The 26,156-nt window shown below is 40.9% G+C and overlaps 1 protein-coding gene across 4 annotated transcripts in view; it reads left to right on the top strand.

The window, feature by feature from the left end:
* The first annotated feature begins 12,577 nt into the window (after positions 1-12,577).
* The window catches only part of SHTN1 (shootin 1), a 103,243-nt gene continuing 89,664 nt past the window's right edge, over positions 12,578-26,156 (top strand). For 2 of the 4 annotated variants that reach the window (XM_082719030.1, XM_082719032.1), the window contains exon 1: positions 12,578-12,894. Coding sequence is in view for 2 of the 4 variants with exons in the window: in XM_082719032.1 (XP_082575158.1) it covers positions 12,837-12,894 (58 nt within the window). In the remaining 2 variants the exon portion in view is untranslated. The remainder of the gene's footprint in view (positions 12,895-26,156) is intronic. The other 2 variants (XM_082719029.1, XM_082719031.1) reach the window with 1 other exon arrangement.

The following is a 26,156-nucleotide window of genomic DNA, read 5'->3' as shown; positions in this document are numbered from 1 at the left end:
CCGAGTATATGTATTGAGGAGTTTCAGAATTGCTAACCCATATTCCAGTGGAAGGCACATGTGTCAACTAGGGTAGTGTTTGTGTACAGTTCACTTTATCTTCAGCCATACAGTAGCCAGTCAAAATACTGTTAGCCAAAGTACTTAGGTCAGCTCCTTTTCCCTCTATCCTCTTTAGTGAGATAATGTCAGACATTAGTAATACAGTTACATGTATTTAGCTCCTATACTTTGGATTTGATCCATTTCGAGTTCATTTTTAATGTGTTGTAAAATAAGGGTCTAACATCTTTCTTCTGCATGTGGATACCCAGTTTCCCTAGCACCATTTGTTGAAAAGACTGTCCATTCCATCAACTGACCACATATATGAGGGTTATTAGGGGCTCTCCTTTCTATCCCATTGGGTGATGTCTGTCATTATTTCAGTTCCATACTGTTTTATTTACTAGAGCTCTGTAGTAAATTTTGAAGTGGGAAGATTCCAATTTTATTTTTATTCTTCAAGATTGTTTTAGCTATTTGGGGCTCCTTGTTATTCATACATGTATGAATTTGAGGGTCAGCTCACTCACTGCTACAAAAAAGGATGCTGGAATTGCACTGAGTCTGTAGATTGCTTTGGGAATTACTGATGTATTAACAATGTTAAGTCTTCCCATCCATGAACACAGGATAGCTTTCCATTATTTAATTTAGGTCTTCTTTATTTTCTTTTAGTAGTGTTTGTAGTTTTCTGCATACAATTCTTTCACTTCTTTAGTTAGTTATTACTAAGTATTTAATTTTTAAGAAGCTATCATAAATGAAATTGTTTTCTTAATTTTCTTCTCAGGTTGTTCATTGCTGGCATACAGAAACATAATGGATTCATGCATATTGATATTGTACTTTGCAACTGTGCTGAATTCATTTATTAATTCTTTCCTTGAAGCTTTCTTGTGGGTGTTTTTGTTTTTTTTGTTGTTGTTGTTATTGTTCTATTAATATGATGTATTACACTGATTTTTTCCCTTATATTGAACCACTTGGTATTGTTGTATAACCCTTGCAGTATGTTCTTGGATTAGCTTCACTATTATTATTTTTTAAAATATTTTTTTAAATTTATTTATTTTCAGAAAAACAGTATTCATTATTTTTTCACCACACCCAGTGCTCCATGCAATCCGTGCCCTCTATAATACCCACCACCTGGTACCCCAACCTCCCACACCCCCGCCACTTCAAACCCCTCATATTGTTTTTCAGAGTCCTCCCCTTCCAACTTACCCCAACTCCCTTCTCCTCTCTAACACCCCTTGTCCTCCATGATATTTGTTATGCTCCACAAATAAGTGAAACCATATGATAATTGACTCTCTCTGCCTGACTTATTTCACTCAGCATAATCTCTTCCAGTCCCGTCCATGTTGCTACAAAAGTTGGGTATTCATCCTTTCTGATGGAGGCATAATACTCCATAGTATATTTGGGCCACATCTTCCTTATCCATTCGTCCGTTGAAGGGCATCTTGGTTCTTTCCATAGTTTGGCGACCGTGGCCATTGCTGCTATAAACATTGGGGGTACAGATGGCCTTTCTTTTCACTCCATCTGTATCTTTGGGGTAAAAACCCAGGGGTTCAATTGCAGGGTCATAGGGAAGTTCTATTTTTAATTTCTTGAGGAATCTCCACACTGTTCTCCAAAGTGGCTGCACCAAACTTACATTCCCACCAACAGTGTAAGAGGGTTCCCCTTTCTCCACATCCTCTCCAACACATGTTTATTCTATTTGTATGTGAATGCCTTAGAAATAGTGTTTAATGTCTCCTATGGAACAAGCTATTGGAAGTAGGCATAGTAAATGAGAAATCTGTTTTACAAATAACATTGAAACCCAAAGAGGTTAATCAATTAAATCATGTCTTATGTTTGAAGAAAACGCAGGCCTAGATTTTAGTTCTCCTAGTTCCTAACTCTGAGTTCACAAAACCATGTGATTGCTTCCAGGGGGAAGTTGATTTAGATAAAAAATGTAAACTGAAATGAAAAATCTTGCTTTGTGATCTGGTTGAATGATTATCTATTAAGAACACCTTAGAGGAGGGGCACCTGGGTGGCTCAGTGGGTTAAAGCCTCTGCCTTCAGCTCAGGTCATGATCCCAGGGTCCTGGGATCAGGCCCCACATCAGGCCCCGCATTGGGCTCTCTGCTCAGCAAGGGAGCCTGCTTCCCTTCTCTCTGCCTGCCTCTCTGCCTACTTGTGATCTCTGTCAAATGAATAAATAAAATCTTAAAAAAAAAAAACACCTTAGAGGATATTTCTGGTTTATATTTATTTTTGTTTTGTTTTTGTCACTGAAAGAGTGACCTTTTTTTTTTTTTTGCATGTCAGTACAGTTACATATTCATATGTAATAAAATTATAAAAAGATACAGGAGGAAAAATAATTGATGTGTAATAGTGCATTCATGGGAAGTAGAAGGTAAGGAATGGAATGGGATAGAATTTACAGGTTTTACCTGCATCTGTAACATTAATTTTTTAAAAGTTGAGGGGTACCTGGTTGGCTTAGTTGGTTAAGTGTTGTCAGACTCTTGATTTAAGCTAGGGTCTGATCTCAGGGTCATGGGATTGAGCCCTCGGGCTCTATGCTTAGCAGGGAGTCTTCTCAGGATTCTGTCTCTCTTTCCCCCTTTCTCCACATCCTCTCCAACACATGTTATTTCCTGTTTTGTTAATTTTGGCCATTCTAACTGGTGTAAGGTGGTATCTCAATATGGTTTTAATTTGAATCTCCCTGAGGGCTAATGATGATGAACATTTTTTTCATGTTTCTGATAGCTATTTGTATGTCTTGATTGGAGAAGTGTCTGTTCATATCTTCTTCCCATTTTTTGATATGTTTGCCTGTTTTGTGTGTGTTGAGTTTGAGGAGTTCATTATAGATCCTGGATATCAACCTTTTGTCTGTACTGTCATTTGCAAATATCTTCTCCCATTCCGTGGGTTGCCTCTTTGTTTTTTTGACTGTTTCCTTTGCTGTGCAGAAGCTTTTGATTTTGATGAAGTCCCAAAAGTTTATTTTCGCTTTTGTTTCCTTTGCCTTTGGAGACATATCTTGAAAGAAGTTGCTGTGGCTGATATCGAAGAGATTAGTGCCTATGTTCTCCTCTAGGATTCTGATGGATTCCTTGTCTCACGTTGAGGTCTTTTATCCATTTTGAGTTTATTTTTGTGTGTGGTGTAAGAGAATGGTCGAGTTTCATTCTTCTACATATAGCTGTCCAGTTTTCCCAGCACCATTTTTTGAAGAGACTGTCTTTTTTCCACTGTATATTTTTTCCTGTTTTGTCAAAAATTAATTGACCATAGAGTTGAGGGTCCATATCTGGGCTCTCTACTCTGTTCCACTGGTCTATGTGTCTGTTTTTATGCCAGTACCATGCTGTCTTGGTGATCACAGCTTTGTAATAAAGCTTGAAATCAGGTAACGTGATGCCCCCGGCTTTATTTTTGTTTTTCAACATTTCCTTAGTGATTCGGGGTCTCTTCTGATTCCATACAAATTTTAGGATTATTTGCTCCAGCTCTTTGAAGAATACCGGTGGAATTTTGATCGGAATGGCATTAAAAGTATAGATTGCTCTAGGCAGTATAGACATTTTAACAATGTTTATTCTTCCGATCCAAGAGCGTGGAATGGTCTTCCATCTTTTTGTGTCTTCTTCAATTTCTTTCATGAGTGTTCTGTAGTTCCTCGAGTACAGATCCTTTACATTTTTGGTTAGGTTTATTCCCAGGTATCTTATGGTTCTTGGTGCTATAGTAAATGGAATCGATTCTCTAATTTCCCTTTCTGTATTTTCATTGTTAGTGTATAAGAAAGCCACTGATTTCTGCACATTGACTTCGTATCCTGCCACGTTGCTGAATTGCTGCATGAGTTCTAGTAGTTTGGGGGTGGAGTCTTTTGGGTTTTCCATGTAAAGAATCATGTCATCTGCGAAGAGAGAGAGTTTGACTTCTTCATTACCAATTTGGATACCTTTTATTTTTCTTTGTTGTCTGATTGCTGTTGCTAGGACTTCTAATACTATGTTGAACAAGATTGGTGAAAGTGGGCATCCTTGTCTTATTCCTGATCTCAACGGGAAGGCTGCAAGCTTTTTCCCATTGAGGATGATATTTGCTGTGGGTCTTTCATAGATAGATTTGATGAGGTTCAGGAATGTTCCCTCTATCCCTATACTTTGAAGCGTTTTAATCAGGAACGGATGCTGGATTTTGTCAAATGCTTTTTCTGCATCAATTGAGAGGACCATGTGGTTCTTCTCTCTTCTCATATTAATTTGTTGTATCACATTGATTGATTTGCGAATGTTGAACCATCTTTGTAGCCCAGGGGTGAATCCACCTGATCATGGTGGATAATCTTTTTAATGTGCTGTTGGAGCTTCACTATTATTTTGTTGTGGTTTTTGTATCTGTATTTAAAAGTTATTGTTGTAGAATTTTCTTTTCTTGTGGTATCTTTATCTGGCTTTGATATCAAGTAATGTTAGACCCATAGAATGACTTAGGAAGTGTTCCTTCCTTTTCTATTTTTTTTTTTAAAGAGTTTGAGAAAGATTGGTGTTAATTGTTCTTTAAATGTTTGATAGAATTCTGGGGTGCCTGGGTAGCTCAGTCATTAGGGGTCTGCCTTTGGCTCGGGTCATGATAGCAGGGTCCTGGGATTGGGCCCCACATTGGGCTCCCTATTCGGCAGGAAGCCTTATTCACCCTCTCCCAATCCCCCTGCTTGTGTTCCCTCTCTTGCTGTCTCTCTCTCTCTTTCTCTCTGTCAAATAAATAAATAAAATCTTAAAAAAAGATGTTTGGTAGAATCACCAGGGAAAGGATCCGGTTCTGGAATTTTCTTTGTTATAAAATTTTAAACTACTGATGCAATCTTCTTACTTGTTATGAGCCTGTTGAGTTTTCCATTTCTTCTTGAGTCAGTTTGGGTAATCTGTGTGTTTCTAGGAATTTGTCCATTTCATTTATGTTGTTTAATTTGCTGGTGTACAATTGTTCATATAATTTTCTTATAATCCTTTTTATTTTTGTATTATTGGTAGTAGTGTCTCCATTTTCATTTTTGGTTTTAGTTATTTGCATTGGCTCTTTTTTTGTTATTCTAACTAAAGGTTTGTCAATTTTGTTGATATTTTCAAAGAAATAACTTTTGATTTTATTGATTCTCCTATTCTTTTTCTCTTGTCTTTTATTTTGTTTATCTCTAATCTTCATTATTTCCTTTCTTCTGCTAACTTTGGGTTTATTTTGCTCTTCTTTTTTTTTTCTCAAGGTGCAATGTTAGCCATTTATCACTCTAAACTTCCCTCTGAATGCTGCTTTCAATGGATCTCATAAGTTTTGGTATGTTGTATTTTTGTTTTTAATCCTCTCTAGGTATTTTCTGATTTCCCTTGTGATTTCTTCTTTGAACATTTGGTTATTAAAGAGGGTGTTATTTAATATCTATGTGAATTTTCTTGATTTCCTTCTATTATAGATTTCTTTTTTTCTTTTCTTTCTTTTTTTTAAAGATTTTATTTATTTATTTGACAGATAGAGATCATGAGTAGGCAGAGATACAGGCAGAGAGAGAGAGAGGAGGAAGCAGCTCCCTGCTGAGCAGAGAGCCCAATGCAGGGCTTGATACAGGATGCTGGGATCGTGACCTGAGCCGAAGGCAGAGGCTTTAACCCACTGAGCCACCCAGGCGCCCCTATTATTGATTTCTAATATCATTTCAGTGTGGTCAAAGAAGATAGTTTATATGATATTTATGATTTCAGTCTTTTAAAATTTATTGAGACTAAATTTTTGGCTTAACATAAATTTATCTTGAAAATGTGCCATGTGTACTTGAGAAGAATGTGAATTGTGCTTTTGTTGGCTGGAGTTTTCTATATATATATATATATATGTATATATATATATATACACACTAGTTTTTTAAAAGATTTTGTTTATTTGACAGAGAGAGAGAGAGAGAGAGAGAGAGAGAGAGAACACAAGCAGGGGGGAGTAGGAGAGGGAGAAGCAGGCTCCCTGCTGAGCAGGAAGCCTGATGTGGGGCTTGATCCTAGGACACTGGGATCACAATCGGAGCTGAAGGCAGGGGCTTAATCACTGAACCACCCAGGTGTCCCTATGTCTGTTATATTTATTTGGTTTATAGTTCTATCCTTATTGATCTTCTATCTGGATTTTACATTCACTATGGTAGTCTCCAACTATTATATTTGAATTATTTCTCCCTTTAATTCTACAAATGTTTGCTTCCTGTATTTTGAGAGTCTGTTGTTTGCTGCATATGTTTATAATTGTGATGTATTCTTGATAATTGACCCTCTGTGAATATAAAATGTCCTCTTTTGTCTGACAGTTCTTGACTTAAAGTCGGTTTTGTCTGATATTAGCATAACCACCCAGCTCTCTTTTGGCTGCTATTTGCATGGAATATATTTTTCCCACCATTTTACTTTCAACCCATGTGTATCTTGGATCTAAAGTGAGTCTCTTGTAGACAGCATAGAGTTGGATATTTGGGGGGGGGGTATTTGCATTCTGCCAATCTCTGCTTTTGGTTCGAAAGTTACACATTTACATTTAAAGTAATTACTGATAAGAGGGCACCTGGGTGGCTCAGTGGGTCAAGCCTTTGCTTTCGGCTCAGGTCATGATCTCAGAGTCCTGGGATGGAGGCCCTCATCAGGCTCTCTCCTTGGCAGGGGGCCTGCTCCCCCTTCTCTCTCTCTGCCTGCCTCTCTGCCTAATTGTGACCTCTTTCTCTCTGTGTCAAATAAATAAATAAAATCTTAAAAAAAAACTTATTAAGAAGGAAAAAAGTAATTACTGATAAGAAATAAGAAATAACTGACTTCTGTCATTTTGCTGCTTGTTATTTATATGCCGTGTATCTTTTTTGCCTCTCATTTCCTGCATTACTGCCTTATTCTGTATTTAGGATATTTGTGTATGTGTAGTTAACCATTTCGATTTCCTTTTGTATATATACTATTAATCTTTTGTTTGTGGTTACTATGGGGATTGTTTCACATCCTAAATTTATAACATTCTAATTTGATTCAATGCAATCTTAACTTCAATAACTTTCACAAACTCTGCTCCTACATAGCTCTTATGTTACTGTCAGAAGTTACATCTTTAGGGGCATCTGGATGGCTCAGTTGGTTAAGCATCTGCCTTTGGCTCAGGTCATGATCCCAAGTCCTGGGTTCAAGCTCCACATTGTGCTCCCTGCTCAGTGGAGAGCCTGCTTCTCCCTCTCCCTCTGCTGCTCCCCCTGCTTGTGCATTCATTCTCTCTCTCTCTCTGCCAAATAAATAAATAAATATCTTTAATTTAAAAATTACATCTTTATACAATGTGTCTGATGTCACAGATTTATAATTATTCTTAATGTATGTCTTTTAATAATGTAGGAAATAAAGAGTGAAATTATAACCAAGAATACAAAAATATTGACTTCTGTATTTGCTCACATAATTACCTTTACCAGAGATGTTTATTTCTTCATATTGGTGTCAGTTACTGTCTAATGCCTTTTCATTTAAACCTGAAAGACTGCCTTTAGCATTCCCTGTAGGACAGGACAGGTCTAGTGGTGATGACTTCCTTTAACTTTTGTTAATTTTGTCAATTTCTTGCTCATTTTTAAAGAGCAGTTTTGCTGGATATAGAATTATTGACTGACAGTTTTATTACTTTGAGGGTTTTAGATATGCCATCCTACTTCCTTGGGTTTCTACAGCTTCTTTTCTCTTTTTTGTTTTAGATTTATTTAATTGAGAGAGCGTGTACATGAGTGGGAGGGGCAGAGGAAGAGGGAGAAAGAATCTCAAGCAGACTCCATGCTGAGTGCAGAGCTTGAAGCAGGACTTCATCTCATGACCCTGAGACCAGAACCTAAGCCCAAACATAGAGTCAGATGCTCAACTGACTGCACCACTCAGGTACCCTGGGTTTCCACAATTTCTCATGAGAACTTTGTTGTTAATCATATTGAGGAGTCCTGTATGGAACTGATCACTGAACTTGAACCTGTAAATTCATCTTTCAGCAAATTTGATTTCTTTGTAGCCATGTTTTGTCACATGAAAACTTTTTTGGGGGGCACTTGGGTAGCTTAGTTGATTAAGTATCTGCCCTTGGCTCAGGCTGTCATCTCAGGGTCCTGGGATGGTTGTTATTTCTCCCTCTGCCCCTCTCCCCACTTGTGCTCTCTCTCAAATAAATAAAATCTTTACAAGGAATTAAAAAACCATATATTTAAAATATGCCATTCTTTCATCTCCCTTCACATGTGCTCAACTGCCTGATGTTGTATTTCAGATCTATGCTGTTTAATTTGTTCCATGTGTTTTATTTTGGATTGTTACTATTGTTCTGTCTCAAGATCATTGATCTTCTGTATTATCTAATTTGTGATAAATCCTACCTGATATGCATAGGGATTTTTAATTTTCTGATACTCTATTATCTTGTAGTTCCATTAGAATTTTTTTTAAAAACTCCCAGTTTCCTCTCTCTTTTGTTCATGTTTCCCTTTATAGCTTTGATATATCTTAAACATATTTATACGACTTACAATATTGCTTATAAGGTCCTTGTCTGCTAATTTCATCATCTCTGTCATCTATGAGACATGAGATGGTTTCTGTTCACTCCCTTCTTATTCTGGATCATATTTTTCCACTTTGCTTAGTGTAATTTTTAGATGATGAATATTGTGAATTTTACATTGTCAAGTGTTGAATATTGTTGGAATCCTTTAATGATTACAACATTAAATAATAAGAAGTCTGTCATCACTCTTATTGTTCTCCTGAATGTAATATGCACCTTTCTTTTGCTGCTTTTAAGACCTAAGCGTCATGTTTACTTTTAACATTTTTGACTATGATAGGCCTTGGCATAGCCCTTATATTCCTGCTGCACTATTTATAAAGAGACAAAAATTAGTAACACCTCAAATATCTAAGAGTCTGAGAATGGTTAATTATTCATTGACATAATGGAATGGCATTGAATAAATAAATATGTAGATTATGTTGGTACAAGATAAAGTATATATGAGAAATAATGTTTAGTAAAACTTGGAACAAACTATTATATATAGTGAGGTTTGAAAAATGAAAAATACGTGTATAAGAAACTTTAGTAGAGAGCACCTGGGTGGCTCAGTAGATTAAAGCCTCTGCCTTTGGCTCAGGTCATGATCTCAGGGTCCTGGAATCGAGCCCCGCATCAGGTTCTCTGCTCAGCAGGGAACCTGCTTCCCCCTCTCTCTCTGCCTGCCTCTCTGCCCACTTGTGATCTCTGTCTGTCAAATAAATAAATCAAATCTTAAAAAAAAAAGAGAAACTTTAGTAGTTTTGTAAGTTGTGTGTAAGTAAAGCATTTTGAAGTTTTGAAGTAAAAAAAAGTTTTGAAGTGAAACATTTCTTCTCTGAAAATCTGTTTTCATAACAATTTTGAGATGTAATTCACATATTCTCCCATGCCAAGTGTACACTTAAAGTATACAATTCTAATGGTTTTTAATATATTCATTAGAGTCATGCAAACATCACAATTAATTTTAGTAAAATGTCATCACCGCAATAAGAAACTCCATACCTTTTAAGCAACCACTTCCCAGTTTCCCCAGTGCCACCCACTTTTCAATAATCACTTTTGAACTTTCTCTCTCTATGGTTTTTGCCTCTTCTGGACATTCTATATAAATGGAATCATATAATATCTGGTGTTTTCTTATTGGCTTTTTTCACTTAGCATAGTGTTTTCAACGTTTATCCATGCTTTAGCAGGCGTAGATAGTTCTTTTTATCATTAAATAATACCCAATATTATCAGTTTTATATCATAATTAATATTATAATAAATAGCTTTAAATATGAAGACTTTGAAGCCAATTCCCTAAAATGGAGTTGGTGGATCAAAGAAAATGAACTTTAATTTCCTGAAAATGAAAATGAGCATTAAAGAGAAAATCTATTGACCAGTGCTCTCTCCCAGTCCACTCGTCACTGCTTGGGCCATTATCCGAGTTTGGTACCTGTCCTTCCAATTCATTTTTAAAAAGTCTGTCCTGTTCCTCTCTCTATTATATATATGTATATGTATATATATAAGTGTATATGCATATGTATATATATAAACACCCATTTAAAAAAGACTTTTAATTATATGTTATATGGAGGTTAATAATTCCATTGTGATGCTTGCAATAGAAATCCCTACGTGCATTATTAAACAGAACAAAAACTAATTATATCACTTCAGTCCTTTCCATCAATATTCATATCATATAAATAAACCATAGTGTAATGGGAGATCTGAATCCCAATAATTGGCTCTAATAGCCATCCTAATAATTCATTCCATGCCCTGAAGATAATACCATATTGTATTTCAGGAGGCTATTTTAATTTCAAGGAAGGTAAACAGGATTGATTTCAAGGGGCTTCAGATTCATCGTGGGACCAAAGCACTCAGTTTGATTATAGATTTGATAATTAATTAACTCATTCTTAAACTCCAAAAGCGATACCTAATCACTGTATAATTGGAGTCAATGATTAAATCAGCCATTAAAACAATGGAATTTTGTGAACTAACTCAAATATTTAGTAGGCACTGTGCTGATATTTGGTTGAGTATAAGAAAATATTTCTGATCAGTTAGTTTTGGAGGAGGCCTTTGGGCATTGCCTGCCTGTCAGGATGACCGGTCAGGTTTAACAGGTTTCCTGGCTGCCTTACAAAAAAGCCAGGTGGCCATGGTTTGTTGACCAAATCTCTTGATTTTTTTTTTTTTTCTGGGAAGAAATGATTTCTCTTTATACAAAATCCCTGGCAGCAGCACATATTTGTATTTTGTCATAGTTGAATCTGAATTGTCTCACGTTTCCTGGCACTTCTTTGAACTCTGTGGATTAACACATAATCTCAGGTAATCTCAGGGCAAAGGCCTTTTGGTTAATCTCTTGCAGATCTTCATGATGATAGTTGATGTGCAAATCTTAAACTATTTCATGAAAAACTAGGGAAAGGATTGGATAATAAGACTCAATATACTAATAAACTAATATCAAAATTAGTTTTGCATCTTCAAAATTCTAATTCACTCTAGTTTAAAAAATACTGTGCTGTCCTTTCAGATTATTCTGCCTCTAAATCACCCATCCTAAAATATTGTATCACTCTTCTAGGAGAAAGCAAAGCTATTATTTTTTTTAAAGTTCGTTTTCACTTAGAATTTAGTAGGAGTATCAGACAGATACTAGTTAACAGCATTTACCTGTATTCCAGTCCCCTACCCTACCTTTCACAGGGAGACCCCCTCTGTAAATGGAGTTGGACATTTGCAAGTGACTATAGAGTAGAAGCCCTGGGCTGGTGTAGTAACCACAATAGGGGTTTGTTAGTGAGAAAAAACAAGATGTGCAATGAGCCTAATTCATTTTGGATGCTTAACGATCAGTGCAAAAGTACTGTGCCTATTTTAGCCTAAAATTAGCATCCACAACCGCTTTTTCCTGACCTGTAATCTTAAAAACAAAAACAAAAACAAAAAACACCTAAGGTATGTCAAATTCTAGATTTGGTGCTTTGTATTTTCCTGGAGTAGGTATGGTATTATTCCTATTCTTTAGATGACGTTCAAAGGGGTCAGGAGTCTTGACCAAAGACTAACCAGCACCTGGGGCTTGAGGAGAGCCACTATGAAATCTGACAGGCCTGCCACGCCTCTTCTGGTCAGGGTCTAACCCGGACCGGGTTTACACAGTGCAGAGGGCAGCGAAGTGGGCCAAATGGTGGGCTTCTCTCTTGCCAGATCTGCTGCCAGGCAGCTGTGTGGCCTCGGACATTCGGCCAGCAGTGGCAGCCTCCCCAAGGTCAAGGTCCTGACACTGCAGAACAGATGCCCCGCAAGGCCCAGCGATCCACGTGCTGCAGGACCCTTCCGCTCACCTTCCCAACCCCGCACCCCTGAGGCCCCGGGCACTGTCAACTGCCTACCACGCCCTCCTTGGCTCAGGAGGCGTCAATTCAGCGGGCCGGCCTGTTCAGTCCCTGCCTGCGTCCAAAGGTGCAAAACGTGGACACTGAGCTTGCCCCGACGGGCACCCGACTTCCCACACCGGCCCCAGAGTCCACTGGGTGAGAACCGAGTTAAAGCCTCCGTGATCATGCCCACCACGCCCCGCTCTCCCTTGGTGGCTCGCGAGGGGCGGCCCGCGGTAGCGCTCCAAGAGCGGTCGTCAGGGACGCCGCAGCCCCGAAGCCGACTTTCCTCCCCGATCGCGCGTCGGGGTGTCCTGGGACTGGGGCGGAGGAGGGCTGCAGGAGCGAGCGGGGCGCACGCCCGCGGGTCCCACGCCCCGGGCCGCCTCGCTCCTCCCGCGGCGCGGGCCTCCGGGTGGGGCGGGGGAAGGCGAGGCGCCGCGGCCGCTGCGGGCGGGGCACGGGCTGCGGCCCCCGGGACCGCCGCGGCTCCTCCCGCCGCCCCACCTCCTGCCCCGGGCCGCCCGCCCGGCCCGCCCCCGGCCGCCGCGCCGCCCGCAGGTGCAGCGGCGGCGGCGGGCGAATAGGTGCGTGGGGATGATCTCACTCGCGCGCTCCGCGCCAGGAGGAGGAGGAGCGGGAGCAGACCCAACTTCCGGGTAGTGCCGCCGCACGCCACCGGCATCTTGCTTTTCCTCCCCCTCCCCCCCGCGGCACCCCTCGCCTCTCCCTCCTTCCCTTTATTCCCGGCCCCACCTGCCAAAATGAACAGCTCGGACGAGGAGAAGCAGCTGCAGCTCATCACCACTCTGAAGGAGCAAGGTAGGCGGGCGCGCGGCCGCCAGGTGCGGGCCGCCGCGGCCCGTGGGCGGGGTCGGCCCCCGGGCGCTGGGTTTGGGCTGAGGCGAGGGGGGCGGGGGCTGTCGCGGCCGCCGGGCTCGCCCCGCAGCCCTGTCCCGCGTGCGGGAGCGTCCTCCACGCGCCCCGCGCGCCTCGGGGAGCCAGGGGCCGAGCGTAAAGTGGCGGGGGTCAGGGGCATGGGGCCCGGCAGTGCGGGATGCGCTCCCCGCACGTTGCCGGCGCTGGCGATCCGGGTTGGGGGAAGGGCCGGGATTGGGGGGGGCACCCCCTCCCACGCGAGGGAAGCGTGGTTGGGGGGCATATGGGTGGGGAAGAGGCGGTTTGAGCTGCTCCCCTGGCCCAGCTCCCCAGCCGCCGCCCCACCCCTGCCCAGGGGCGCGGGGAGGCCTGCCGCGGAGCTCCGCAGCCTTTCCCTGCTCTCCAGTCGGCCTCGGTCTAGTTCCTCTTTACCTCCCTGGCCACGATTCCGGGCCCTGATGTGTTTCACCGCTTTCCATTTTTAACTGTCTGTGAGTCACTGAGCCAACACCCTCTCGGTGTTGGGCCTCCTCAGTGACGATTCGGCTCTGGCCTGCAGGAGAGCCAGGCCGTGTCCTTGCATTTCCACGGCGCCAGGTAACGGGAGGTGACCTCCTCCTCCAGAACTGTTCTGATCAATCCTTTCCATCTCCTCCTGCACCTCTCCACAAAGGCAGATGAGCGATCAAATGGGAGTGCGAGGCTCTCTCCATTGAAAATGACTGTTATTACCCTGGCCAAGGGTGGCCTGAGACTATGGGTCGAGACAGAGAGGAACTGCACAGATTTAGGAAGTGAAAATGGGGAGGAACCTGGGCTTTTCTGAGTTACTTGGTGACACGGCCACAGAGTGGAAGGGTCCTGCTGTTCTCTTGCTCTTTCGCTTCTGCTGACTCAACTTACCAACTTTGTGAACTTGGAAGAGGCCCTTCCCTTCCGTGGGTCTTGTGGTTTTCACGCCTTACTGGATTGAAGCCGTGGGCTAAACCAGAGGGTTTCATTATGTCTGGCCAGGTGGTATGACCTGTTGCTCAGGGAAACCACAAACATAACCATTTGCAGGGCTGTGTGGACTTCTCTGGAGTTTACATTCCTGGAAACACATCAAAGCAGATTGTTTACCAGTCCTCTTATCTTGTGGAAATTATTACCTCCCTGAAATGGACAGAGCACATGTTTTAGAAAGTGCTGGATAAATGTTAATGGCTTTTGCCTTCCCAGTATCTTGGCTCCCATCCTAGACTAGCCGTAGGTCATAGAGTCACAAGCAGCAGTGAATCTAGTGGGAGGGCAGAATGTCCTTATCTGACATTCCTCGAGTGGTTTACTGAGGGGCTAGATTCTGTTAGCATTTTATTTCTAATAGCCCTCTTCCCCCCAATAACATAAAGATTCTTCATATTCTAGACAGTTGAAGCGTTCATCATTGATAATATCTCTCAGTGGATACCAGAGCTTTTTGATGGATGGTCAGTTTTCAAATAATACAGTTAAAAACTTCACTTCTTTTCATTCTGAATATAATAATGTCAATGGTTTCACAATGGATTTACAATGCAGATAATCCACAAGTTGTTTATATTTCATTTTGGAACACATTCTCTCTGTTTCTATGTTGGATTTGAGAACTGAGAAGAAAGGAGGAGTCTTAAGTTTTTGGGTTCTTTCTTATTTATTGGAAAACAAAGCCAGGGTATTGGTATTTTTAGAGGATGTATTTCCTTAATTATGGGCATATCAAAGACAATAGAACAGTTAGACTTTGAAATTTGTGTTTCGTAAAAGGTGCACTTTTTTTAAAAGTATTGAGTCTGGTTACACAAGTGTTGGCATTTTTTTTCAGCCCATCTCAAAACCAGGGCATTTATTTGTCATTGGATCATAGACTGATAACAATGGATTTATTTCGAGAGCATTTGATTGCTGTTTGACTCATGGAACTAACTAACCCAGAAGCTAGGGATTTGAGATGGAAAGACAGGCAACTAGGTGTTTGGGCTCTTACCAATATGATAATTAATTTTCTAAGCTGATGGTGTGTATGATTTATTTTTGAAAATAGACTTTTTTTTTTTTTTTACTACCTGTAAACATTGTGAATAATTCCATCACTCCATCACTCCTGTTAAATGAGGACAAGAAGAACCAATATTGATGAACACTCTATTTTTTCTTTTTCAACACTGGCTAAACATACTCATTCATTCCTTTAACAAATACTTAACTACCAGACATCTATCATATTTGAGCCCCATGTGGTAGGCACTGGGGGTAGAGAGAATGAACCAGACAGTCTTTGCTTCCCCCCAAGTTTGTTGTCTAGTAGGCAGTCATGAATCAGACAGTCACACAAATGTGTACAATTACCCACTGTTTTTTTAGGATAGATTCTTAGGAAGGGAATTCTTAGATCAGAGGGCAAGCAGACATAAAGCTCTGCTGGGCCTCACCAAAGTGCCCCCCAAAATGGCTGTACCACTTCACATTCCTCCCAGAAGTGTCCATGTCCCCCCATACTTGTCAACGTTGACCAATAGCATTCTTTACTAATTTTGGCAGTCTGACAAGTTTCTTAATTTTTGCCAGTCTGATGAACAAAAATAGTACCTTTCGAAAAATTGTATTACCTGGTTCTCAGTGAGGTTTGAAATCTCTCTACCTGTTTATTGGCTGTGTCGGTTTCCTCATCTCATTTCTTCCTTGGTGAATTTTAAGTCAGAAATTGGAACCCATTCCCCAGGAGGGTGTTTAGAAAGAAGATTCCTATCTACTCTAAATGGCAGAGCTGACAGCAGCCTTCCCTAATGTGAAGGCTTCAGTGGTGTGGTGAATAAGGTTGCCTTTGACAAAAGTTGTGAAATGTAATGACGGAGTCTGTCATAATATGAACAATCTCTAATTTATACTTACCATTCCCTAAGCTCTGTGTCTTATAAATCACACCCACTCTTGAATTACTTCAAAACATTGTATGTCCCCTTCTCGTGAATGGTATAATTAGCTATATTATGTCTTTCTAGAAAGTTATATTATGTCCCTTTAAAAAAAAATTAGCCAGTATGTGATTGCTTATGTTCAAGCAGATGTTGAGGTAATGAGGTAATTCTCTTTTTGTCCTTTTTGGAGCTTTATTTTATTGGACTGATTGACGTCTTTAACACACTGACAAATGGTAACTTGGGGTACTATTTCCGATGCATATTTCCTAGCTCCTAAAGTGGACATTTCCCTTACAAAACATCCTACAATTTGCTCCCCCTCCAGAAGGCTGCTGGGAAATGATCGACTTAGCTCAGCGTTTATTGAAGGTACATGATTTTCTTTGTAATGTATTCATCGCACAAGCCCTGAATATTCACAGCCAGGCACTGTGCTGGGCATCAGTGATAGAGCGATGAATAAAGCCTTGTCCCTGCTGGTGAGGAGTTCCTAGTCTAGAGATAGTGATAGGCATGTAAATTCCAGGAAGAGTGTCTAAGTGGCCTAGTTTGGGTCTTGGGTTTAAGTCCTTTGGACCAGGAAGGGCAGGGCACCTTGATTGGCAGCCCCCACAAAGACCAGTGGATTGGAGTAGTTGTCCAAACACGTATGGCGGGCCACTACCAGACAGGGGGATGCAGGCTGGGCAGATGCAGACAACAGCTGTCCACCGAACTGGTCAGCGTGGTCATGCCATGTCATTTGGAACTTGGTTAGGAAGTTTTGAAGGCAGCGATTGCTACCCAGCAGTGAGGATGCGATCATGGAAGACCAAAGCTCCAACCACCACACTGAAAATACCGTCCTAGGGTGAGAGAGTGGGTTTTGAAACATGGTAGCCTCCTTTGATCTGTACTTGCCCAAGACTATAGCGACAGTGCTCAAGGTTCAGATGGAAATTTAGCCCGGCTTATTCTTAGAGCGGAGTTAGTAGTTAAAGAGGCTCCCAGTGTTCCCTTGATTGCAAGGCCAGAAAGTAGCTTGAGCATTATTTTGACAAAAGGGGCCAAACGCTTGCCTACCACCGTGACCATATCAGTCAGGAGTAGCCGCAGCACCATCATGGACACACATGAAGTCCCTCAGTAGAAAGCGGTTTGGGATTAAACGGTTGCCATGGTGTCCGGTGCCAACTTGGCTTTAACATCGTTATTTTTCCTAGTGCGGTTTGTGGCCACTGGTCTCCGAATAACTGGGGTCCGTATGCACTTTCTTACCTGTTATTATAGAAAGGAGCCTGGCAAATTTATTTTTCTTCCTCTGGGTCTGTTTTTGTAAAATCGATACTTTGAAGTGTTTTGCCCTTACAACAAAATACCACATAGCTTGAGAAAGTGCACAAACTATGAATGAACAACTCAAGGAATTATTGGAAAAGATGTTTCTAACAACGCTTACATTAGAACATCTCCAGAAACCCCATCATAAGCTCTCTAATCATGATCAACTGCCTTTCCCTGATGGTATTTTTGTCACCCAAGCTAAGTTTTCTGAAAGCTGCGTGAATGGAATCATGCAGGATGCAGTATTTGCTTCTGTCTTCTCTCCCTCATCACGTGTGACATTGAACCACAGTGTGGGCTGTCGTCAGAGCTCATTCGCTTGCATTGCTGAGTAGTAGTCCACTGTGGGAATACCCCCAAAAAAGAAGTTTTTAAGTGAAGATTCTGCAGAGGTCAGCAGACTTTTTCCGTAAATGGCCAGATGGTATTTTAAGCTTTGTGGGACACCTGGTGTTTCTGGTAAACCAACATCCTGTGGCTCAGTGGATTAAGCTTCTGCCTTCAGCTCAGGTCATGATCTCAGGGTCCTGGGATCGAGCCCCGCATCGGGCTCTCTGCTCAGCAGGGAGCCCGCTTCCTCCTCTCTTTCTCTCTGCCTGCCTCTCTGCCTACTTGTGATCTCCGTCTGTCAAATAAATAAATAAAATCTTTAAAAAAATAAAAAAAATGCAATTTCCTCCTAAAGTCTGTGAGCTCCTGCCGGAAAGACACAGTCAGGGCAGCCCTCCGTGAGATGGATCCTGAGCCCGGGCTGAGGAACTACATCGTGTTGTTAGAATTCCCTGATTCATGTAACACTTCCAATGGGTAGACAAATCTTTTGTGTTTTTTTTTTTAAAATTGAATTTAAAAGTAAACATATGCTCATAGGAAGACGAATAAGCATAGGAAAAGAAAAGTATGCTGAACTGTACCCTCTAGTTCATTTCTTAATCTTTATTTCATGATACTTTCTCAGGGAGTCTTTTTAGACACTTTTCCCCCCTAATTGTTCCTGCTTCCCATGAAAATTTTTTAAAAAGATTTTACTTATTTATTTGACAGAGAGAGAGCAAGCTCAAGCAGGGGAAGCAGCAGCCGGAGAAGCCGGCTGCCCCATGAAGTTTTAATATCTTAGTGTCACGGTGGATCTTTTTATGTACTGTGATCCTTTGGAGGTTGCAAACCGTTGTCATACCTGTGCTTGTATTCCCCTTTGAGGTGGTGCCATCCCCACTGATAATGCATGCTCTCACCCCCTTTCTGTTGCTCAGGGATGGACTGCTGACCTTTTGTTTATTTCCTTTTGGAAATTGTGCGCTTGTATGTGGGTAGGTAGTTATCACTGAATGTATATTACAGAATTTATATCAGTTACATGTAGAATTAAATCTTTAAAAATTGATTGGTTAGGAGCACCTTTAAAAATTGAGCAGTTAAATGTCTGACTTTGGCTTGTATCATAATCTCAGGTCCTGGGATCGAGCCCCACATCAGGCTCCCTGCTTAGTGGGGAGTCTGCTTGTTCCTCTGCCCTTCTCCCCCTGCGTGCCCCACCCCACTCATGCACACACACACACACACACACACTCTCTCTCTCTCTCTCAAATAAATAAATAAAATCTTCAAAAAACTGATTGGATAGTGTTCCACTCTACAGATTTGCCACATGTAGTTAATGTCCTCTGGATGGACACCTCTGTGTTTCTATGTCTTTGCTATTAAAAATAATGCTTTGGGCAATAGATAATAGTTGGAGACATCAGTATAACCGTGTTTTGCTTAATCTGGATGCAGATGATTACATACAGAGATATTTATAGTGTATGTCTATGTAGTGAAACCTGTCGCAGCCAGGAGGTGGGTAAGGAGACCTGACAAATAATTGTAATGTGGTACCTGAGTGGAATCATGGAAGGAAATGCAACATTAGGGAAAAACTAAGGAAATATGAATGAAGTGTGGACTTTAGTTCATAATAATTGTCAGTATTGGTCCATTGATTGTAATAAATGTGCCATACCAATATTAGATGTGAATAATAGGAGAAACTGGGTGGAGGGCTTATAGGAACTATCTGTATTATCTTTGCAATTTTGCTGTAAATCTTAAGTTTATGAAATTAAAGTTTATTAAATAAAAATGTTGCTTACATTCTTGTACACATTTATCTCTAAGTTTAGCTGTGGGAAAAATTCTCAACAGTAGATCCAAAAAGTGGGTATATTTTATTTTTTTAATTTTTTTTAATTTTTTATTTTTTTATAAACATATATTTTTATACCCAGGGGTACAGGTCTGTGAATCACCAGGTTTACACACTTCACAGCTCTCACCAAAGCACATACCCTCCCCAATGTCCATAATCCCACCCCCTTCTCCCAACCCCCCTCCCCCAGCAACCCTCAGTTTGTTTTGTGAGATTAAGAGTCACTTATGGTTTGTCTCCCTCGCAATTCCATCTTGTTTCATTGATTCTTCTTCTACCCACTTAAGCCCCCATGTTGTATCACCACTTTCTCATATCAGGGAGATCATATGATAGTTGTCTTTCTCTGCTTGACTTATTTCGCTAAGCATGATACACTCTAGTTCCATCCATGTTGTCGCAAATGGAAGATTTCATTTCTTTTGATGGCTACATAGTATTCCATTGTGTTTATATACCACATCTTCTTGATCCATTCATCTGTGGATGGACATCTAGGTTCTTTCCATAGTTTGGCTATTGTGGACATTGCTGCTATAAGCATTCGGGTGTACGTGCCGCTTTGGATCACTACGTTTGTATCTTTAGGGTAAATACCCAGTAGTGCAATTGCTGGGTCATAGGGCAGTTCTATTTTCAACATTTTGAGGAACCTCCATACTGTTTTCCAGAGTGGCTGCACCAGCTTGCATTCCCACCAACAGTGTAGGAGGGTTCCCCTTTCTTCGCATCCTCGCCAGCATCTGTCATTTCCTGACTTGTTGATTTTAGCCATTCTGACTGGTGTGAGGTGATATCTCATTGTGGTTTTGATTTGTATTTCCCTGATGCCGAGTGATATGGAGCACTTTTTCATGGGTCTGTTGGCCATCTGGATGTCTTCTTTGCAGAAATGTCTGTTCATGTCCTCTGCCCATTTCTTGATTGGATTATTTGTTCTTTGGATGTTGAGTTTGCTAAGTTCTTTATAGATTTTGGACACTAGTCCTTTATCTGATATGTCGTTTGCAAATATCTTCTCCCATTCTGTCAGTTGTCTTTTGATTTTGTTCACTGTTTCCTTTGCTGTGCAAAAGCTTTTGATCTTGATGAAATCCCAATAGTTCATTTTTGCCCTTGCTTCCCTTGCCTTTGACGTTGTTCCTAAGAAGATGTTGCTGTGGCTAGGTCGAAGAGGTTGCTGCCTGTGCTCTCCTCAAGGATTTTGATGGATTTCTTTCACACATTGAGGTCCTTCATCCATTTTGAGTCTATTTTCTTGTGTGGTGTAAGGAAATGGTCCAATTTCATTTTTCTGCATGTGGCTGTCCAATTTTCCCAGCAGCATTTATTGAAGAGGCTGTCTTTTTTCCATTGGACATTCTTTCCTGCTTTGTCGAAGATTAGTTGACCATAGAGTTGAGGGTCTATTTCTGAGCTCTCTATTCTGTTCCATTGATCTATGCATCTGTTTTTGTGCCAGTACCATGCTGTCTTGATGATGACAGTTTTGTAATAGAGCTTGAAGTCCGGAATTGTGATGCCATCTACTTTGGCTTTCTTTTTCAATATCCCTTTGGGTATTCGAGGTCTTTTCTGGTTCCATATGAATTTTAGAATTATTTGTTCCATTTCTTTGAAAAAGATGGATGGTACTTTGATAGGAATTGCATTAAATGTGTAGATTGCTTTAGGTAGCATAGACATTTTCACAATATTTATTCTTCCAATCCAGGAGCATGGAACATTTTTCCATTCCTTTGTGTGTTCCTCAATTTCTTTCATGAGTACTTTATAGTTTTCTGAGTATAGATTCTGTGCCTCTTTGGTTAGGTTTATTCCTAGGTATCTTATGGTTTTGGGTGCAATTGTAAATGGGATGGACTCCTTAATTTCTCTTTCTTCTGTCTTGTTGTTGGTGTAGAGAAATGCAACTATTTTCTGTGCATTGATTTTATATCCTGACACTTTACTGAATTCCTGTACAAGTTCTAGCAGTTTTGGAGTGGAGTCTTTTGGATTTTCCACATATAGTATCATATCATCTGCGAAGAGTGATAATTTGACTTCTTCTTTGCTGATTTGGATGTCTTTAATTTCCTTTTGTTGTCTGATTGCTGCGGCTAGGACCTCTAGTACTATGTTGAATAGCAGTGGTGATAATGGACATCCCTGCCGTGTTCCTGACCTTAGCGGAAAAGATTTCAGTTTTTCTCCATTGAGAATGATATTTGCGGTGGGTTTTTCATAGATGGCTTTGATGATATTGAGGTATGTGCCCTCTATCCCTACACTTTGAAGAGTTTTGATCAGGAAGGGATGCTGTACTTTGTCAAATGCTTTTTCGGCATCTATTGAGAGTATCATATGGTTCTTGTTCTTTCTTTTATTGATGTGTTGTATCACATTGACTGACTTGCCGATGTTGAACAAACCTTGCAGCCCTGGAATAAATCCCACTTGGTCATGGTGAATAATCCTTTTAATGTACTGTTGAATCCTATTGGCTAGTATTTTGGTGAGAATTTTCGCATCTGTGTTCATCAAGGATATTGGTCTATAGCTCTCTTTTTTGATGGGATCCTTGTCTGGTTTTGGGATCAAGGTGATTCTGGCCTCATAAAATGAGTTTGGAAGTTTTCCTTCCATTTCTATTTTTTGGAACAGTTTCAGGAGAATAGGAATTAGTTCTTCTTTAAATGTTTGGTAGAATTCCCCCGGGAAGCCGTCTGGCCCTGGGCTTTTGTTTGTTTGGAGATTTTTGATGACTGTTTCAATCTCCTTACTGGTTATGGGTCTGTTCAGGCTTTCTATTTCTTCCTGGTTCAGTTGTGGTAGTTTATATGTTTCTAGGAATGCATCCATTTCTTCCAGATTGTCAAATTTGTTGGCGTAGAGTTGCTCATAGTATGTTCTTATAATAGCTTGTATTTCTTTGGTGTTAGTTGTGATCTCTCCTCTTTCATTCGTGATTTTATTTATTTGGGTCCTTTCTCTTTTCTTTTTGATAAGTCGGGCCAGGGGTTTATCAATTTTATTAATTCTTTCAAAGAACCAGCTCGTAGTTTTGTTGATTTGTTCTATTGTTTTTTTGGTTTCTATTTCATTGATTTCTGCTCTGATCTTTATGATTTCTCTTCTGCTGGGCTTAGGATTTCTTTCTTGTTCTTTCTCCAGCTCCTTTAGGTGTAGCATTAGGTTGTGTACCTGAGACCTTTCTTGTTTCTTGAGAAAGGCTTGTACCGCTATATATTTTCCTCTCAGGACTGCCTTTGTTGTGTCCCACATATTTTGAACCATTGTATTTTTATTATCATTTGTTTCCATGATTTTTTTCAATTCTTCTTTAATTTCCGGTTGACCCATTTATTCTTTAGAAGGATGCTGTTTAGTCTCCATGTATTTGGGTTCTTTCCAAACTTCCTTTTGTGGTTGAGTTCTAGCTTTAGAGCATTGTGGTCTGAAAATATGCAGGGAATGATCCCAATCTTTTGATACCGGTTGAGTCCTGATTTAGGTCCGAGGATGTGATCTATTCTGGAGAATGTTCCATGTGCACTAGAGAAGAATGTGTATTCTGTTGCTTTGGGATGAAATGTTCTGAATATATCTGTGATGTCCATCTGGTCCAGTGTGTCGTTTAAGGCCTTTATTTCCTTGCTGATCTTTTGCTTGGATGATCTGTCCATTTCAGTGAGGGGAGTGTTAAAGTCCCCTACTATTATTGTATTATTGTTGATGTGTTTCTTTGATTTTGTTATTAATTGGTTTATATAGTTAGCTGCTCCCACGTTGGGGACATAGATATTTAAAATTGTTAAATCTTCTTGTTGGACAGACCCTTTGAGTATGATATAGTGTCCTTCCTCATCTCTTATTATAGTCTTTGGCTTAAAATCTAATTGATCTGATATAAGGATTGCCACTCCTGCTTTCTTCTGATGTCCATTAGCATGGTGAATTCTTTTCCACCCCCTCACTTTAAATCTGGAGGTGTCTTCGGGCTTAAAATGAGTTTCTTGGAGGCAACATATAGATGGGTTTTGTTTTTTTATCCATTCTGATACCCTGTGTCTTTTGACAGGGACATTTAGCCCATTAACATTCATGGTAACTATTGAGAGATATGAATTTAGTGCCATTGTATTGCCTGTAAGGTGACTGTTACTGTATATGGTCTCTGTTCCTTTCTGATCTACCACTTGGAGGCTCTCTCTTTGCTTAGAGGACCCCTTTCAATATTTCCTGTAGAGCTGGTTTGGTGTTTGCAAATTCTTTCAGTTTTGTTTGTCCTGGAAGCTTTTAATCTCTCCTTCTATTTTCAATGATAGTCTAGCTGGATATAGTATTCTTGGCTGCATGTTTTTCTCGTTTAGTGCTCTGAAAATATCATGCCAGCTCTTTCTGGCCTGCCAGGTCTCTGTGGATAAGTCAGCTGCCAATCTAATATTTTTACCATTGTATGTTACAGACTTCTTTTCCCGGGCTGCTTTCAGGATTTTCTCTTTGTCACTGAGACTTGTAAATTTTACTATTAGGTGACGGGGTGTGGGCCTATTCTTATTGATTTTGAGGGGCGTTCTCTGAACCTCCTGAATTTTGATGCTCGTTCCCTTTGCCATATTGGGGAAATTCTCCCCAATAATTCTCTCCAGTATACCTTCTGCTCCCCTCTCTCTTTCTTCTTCTTCTGGAATCCCAATTATTCTAATGTTGTTTCGTCTTATGGTGTCACTTATCTCTCGAATTCTCCCCTCGTGGTCCAGCTGTTTGTCCCTCTTATGCTCAGCTTCTTTATTCTCTGTCATTTGGTCTTCTATATCACTAATTCTTTATTCTGCCTCATTTATCCTAGCAGTGAGAGCCTCCATTTTTGATTGTACCTCATTAATAGCTTTTTTGATTTCAACTTGGTTAGATTTTAGTTCTTTTATTTCTCCAGAAAGGGCTTTTATATCTCTCGAGAGGGTTTCTCTAATATCTTCCATGCCTTTTTCAAGCCCGGCTAGAACCTTGAGAATTGTCATTCTGAACTCTAGATCTGACATATTACCAATGTCTGTATTGATTAAGTCCCTAGCCTTCGGTACTGCCTCTTGTTCTTTTTTTTGTGTTGAATTTTTCCGTCTTGTCATTTTGTGTCCAGATAAGAGTATATGAAGGAGCAAGTAAAATACTAAAAGGGTGGCAACAACCCCAGGAAAATATGCTTTAACCAAATTAGTAGAGATCCCAAATCGTTAAGGGGGAGAAAGGGGATAAAAAGAGGTTCAAAAAGGAAGAAAGAAAAAAAAAAGAACAAAAAAAGTAAAGAAAAGAAAAGAATTAAAAAAAAAGAAAACGAATAAAGAAAAATATAAAAAAAGAAAAAAATATATATATTAGATAATCTAGTTAAAAAACGTTAAAAAAGAAAAGGGTAAAAGTTAAAAAAAAATTTACCAGAAGGCGAGAAAAAAAAAAAATGAAAAACAAAAAAGTTAAATTAACTGCAAGACTAAAAAAAATCACAGGGAGAAAGCCATGAGTTCCATGCTTTGCTTTCTCCTCCTCTGGAATTCTGCTGCTCTTCTTGGTATTGAAACCGCACTCCTTGGTAGGTGATTGTGGTCTTGGCTGGATTTCTTGTTGATCCTCCGGGGGAGGGGCCTGGTGTAGTGATTCTCAAGTGTCTTTGCCCCAGGCAGAATTGCACCGCCCTTACCAGGGGCCGGGGTGAGTAATCCGCTGGAGTTTGCTTTCAGGAGCTTTTGTTCCCTGAGCACTTTCTGTAGAGTTCCAGAGGACAGGAATACAAATGGCGGCCTCCTGGTCTCCGGCCGGGAGGAGCCGAGAGCCTGGGGCCCCACTCCTCAGTGCGCCCTCAGAGAACAGCACCCAGTTACTCCCGGTCTGCCTGACCTCCGGCTGTGCTCCGAGCTCACCGAGCCTGCAACCGGTTCAAGGTAAGCCCGAGCTGTGATCTTACTGTCGGCTCTGTCTCTGTACCCGGCTTTCCTGTTCCAATACCCGCAAGCTCTGCGACACTCAGACACCCCTGATCCTTCTGTGACCCTGCGGGACCTGAGGACCTGAGGCCACGCTGACCCTGCGTGGGCTTCGCCCCGGTTTAGCCTCTGGAGCAATGTCCCTCAGTGGAACAGACTTTTAAAAGTCCTGATTTTGTGCTCTGTTGCTCCGCCGCTTCCCGGGAGCCGGCCCCTCCCCGCGGGGTCTATCTTCCCATCGCTTTGGATTCACCTCTCCGCCGGTCCTACCTTTCAGAACGTGGTTGTTTTTCTGTTTCCAGAATTGCTGTTCTTCTTCTCCTCGATCTGCTTATGGATTTGCAGGTGTTTGCAATCTTTAGATAAGCTATCTAGCTGAACTCCTGCTAGCTGAAGTAGTCTCAGCCTGCTACTTCTCCACCATCCTGACTCCTCCTTCCCAAGTCCAAGTGGGTATATTTTAAACTTTGTCTTTCTGTAGATTTTATTCTCTTACAAAACCAGGCTTTGCTTTAAAATGTAGAAGGAACATGGCTATTGTTGTTTCTCTACCATGCTGGTAAAAATTAAATATTAAAACATGAGTCCTGGGGGCGCCTGGGTGGCTCAGTTGGTTGAATGACTGCCTTCGGCTCTAGTCATGATCCCGGACTTCCAGGATCGAGTCCCGCATCGGGCTCCCAGCTCCCTGGGGAGTCTTCTTCTCCCTCTCACCTTCTCCTCTCTCATGCTCTCTCTCATTCATTCTCCCTCAAATAAATAAATAAAATCTTAAAAAAAAAATGAGTC

This window comes from Mustela nivalis (genome assembly GCF_964662115.1).
Source record: "Mustela nivalis genome assembly, chromosome: 2".
NCBI classification, from domain to species: domain Eukaryota; kingdom Metazoa; phylum Chordata; class Mammalia; order Carnivora; family Mustelidae; genus Mustela; species Mustela nivalis.
This window is presented reverse-complemented; position numbering and strand designations above follow the sequence as displayed.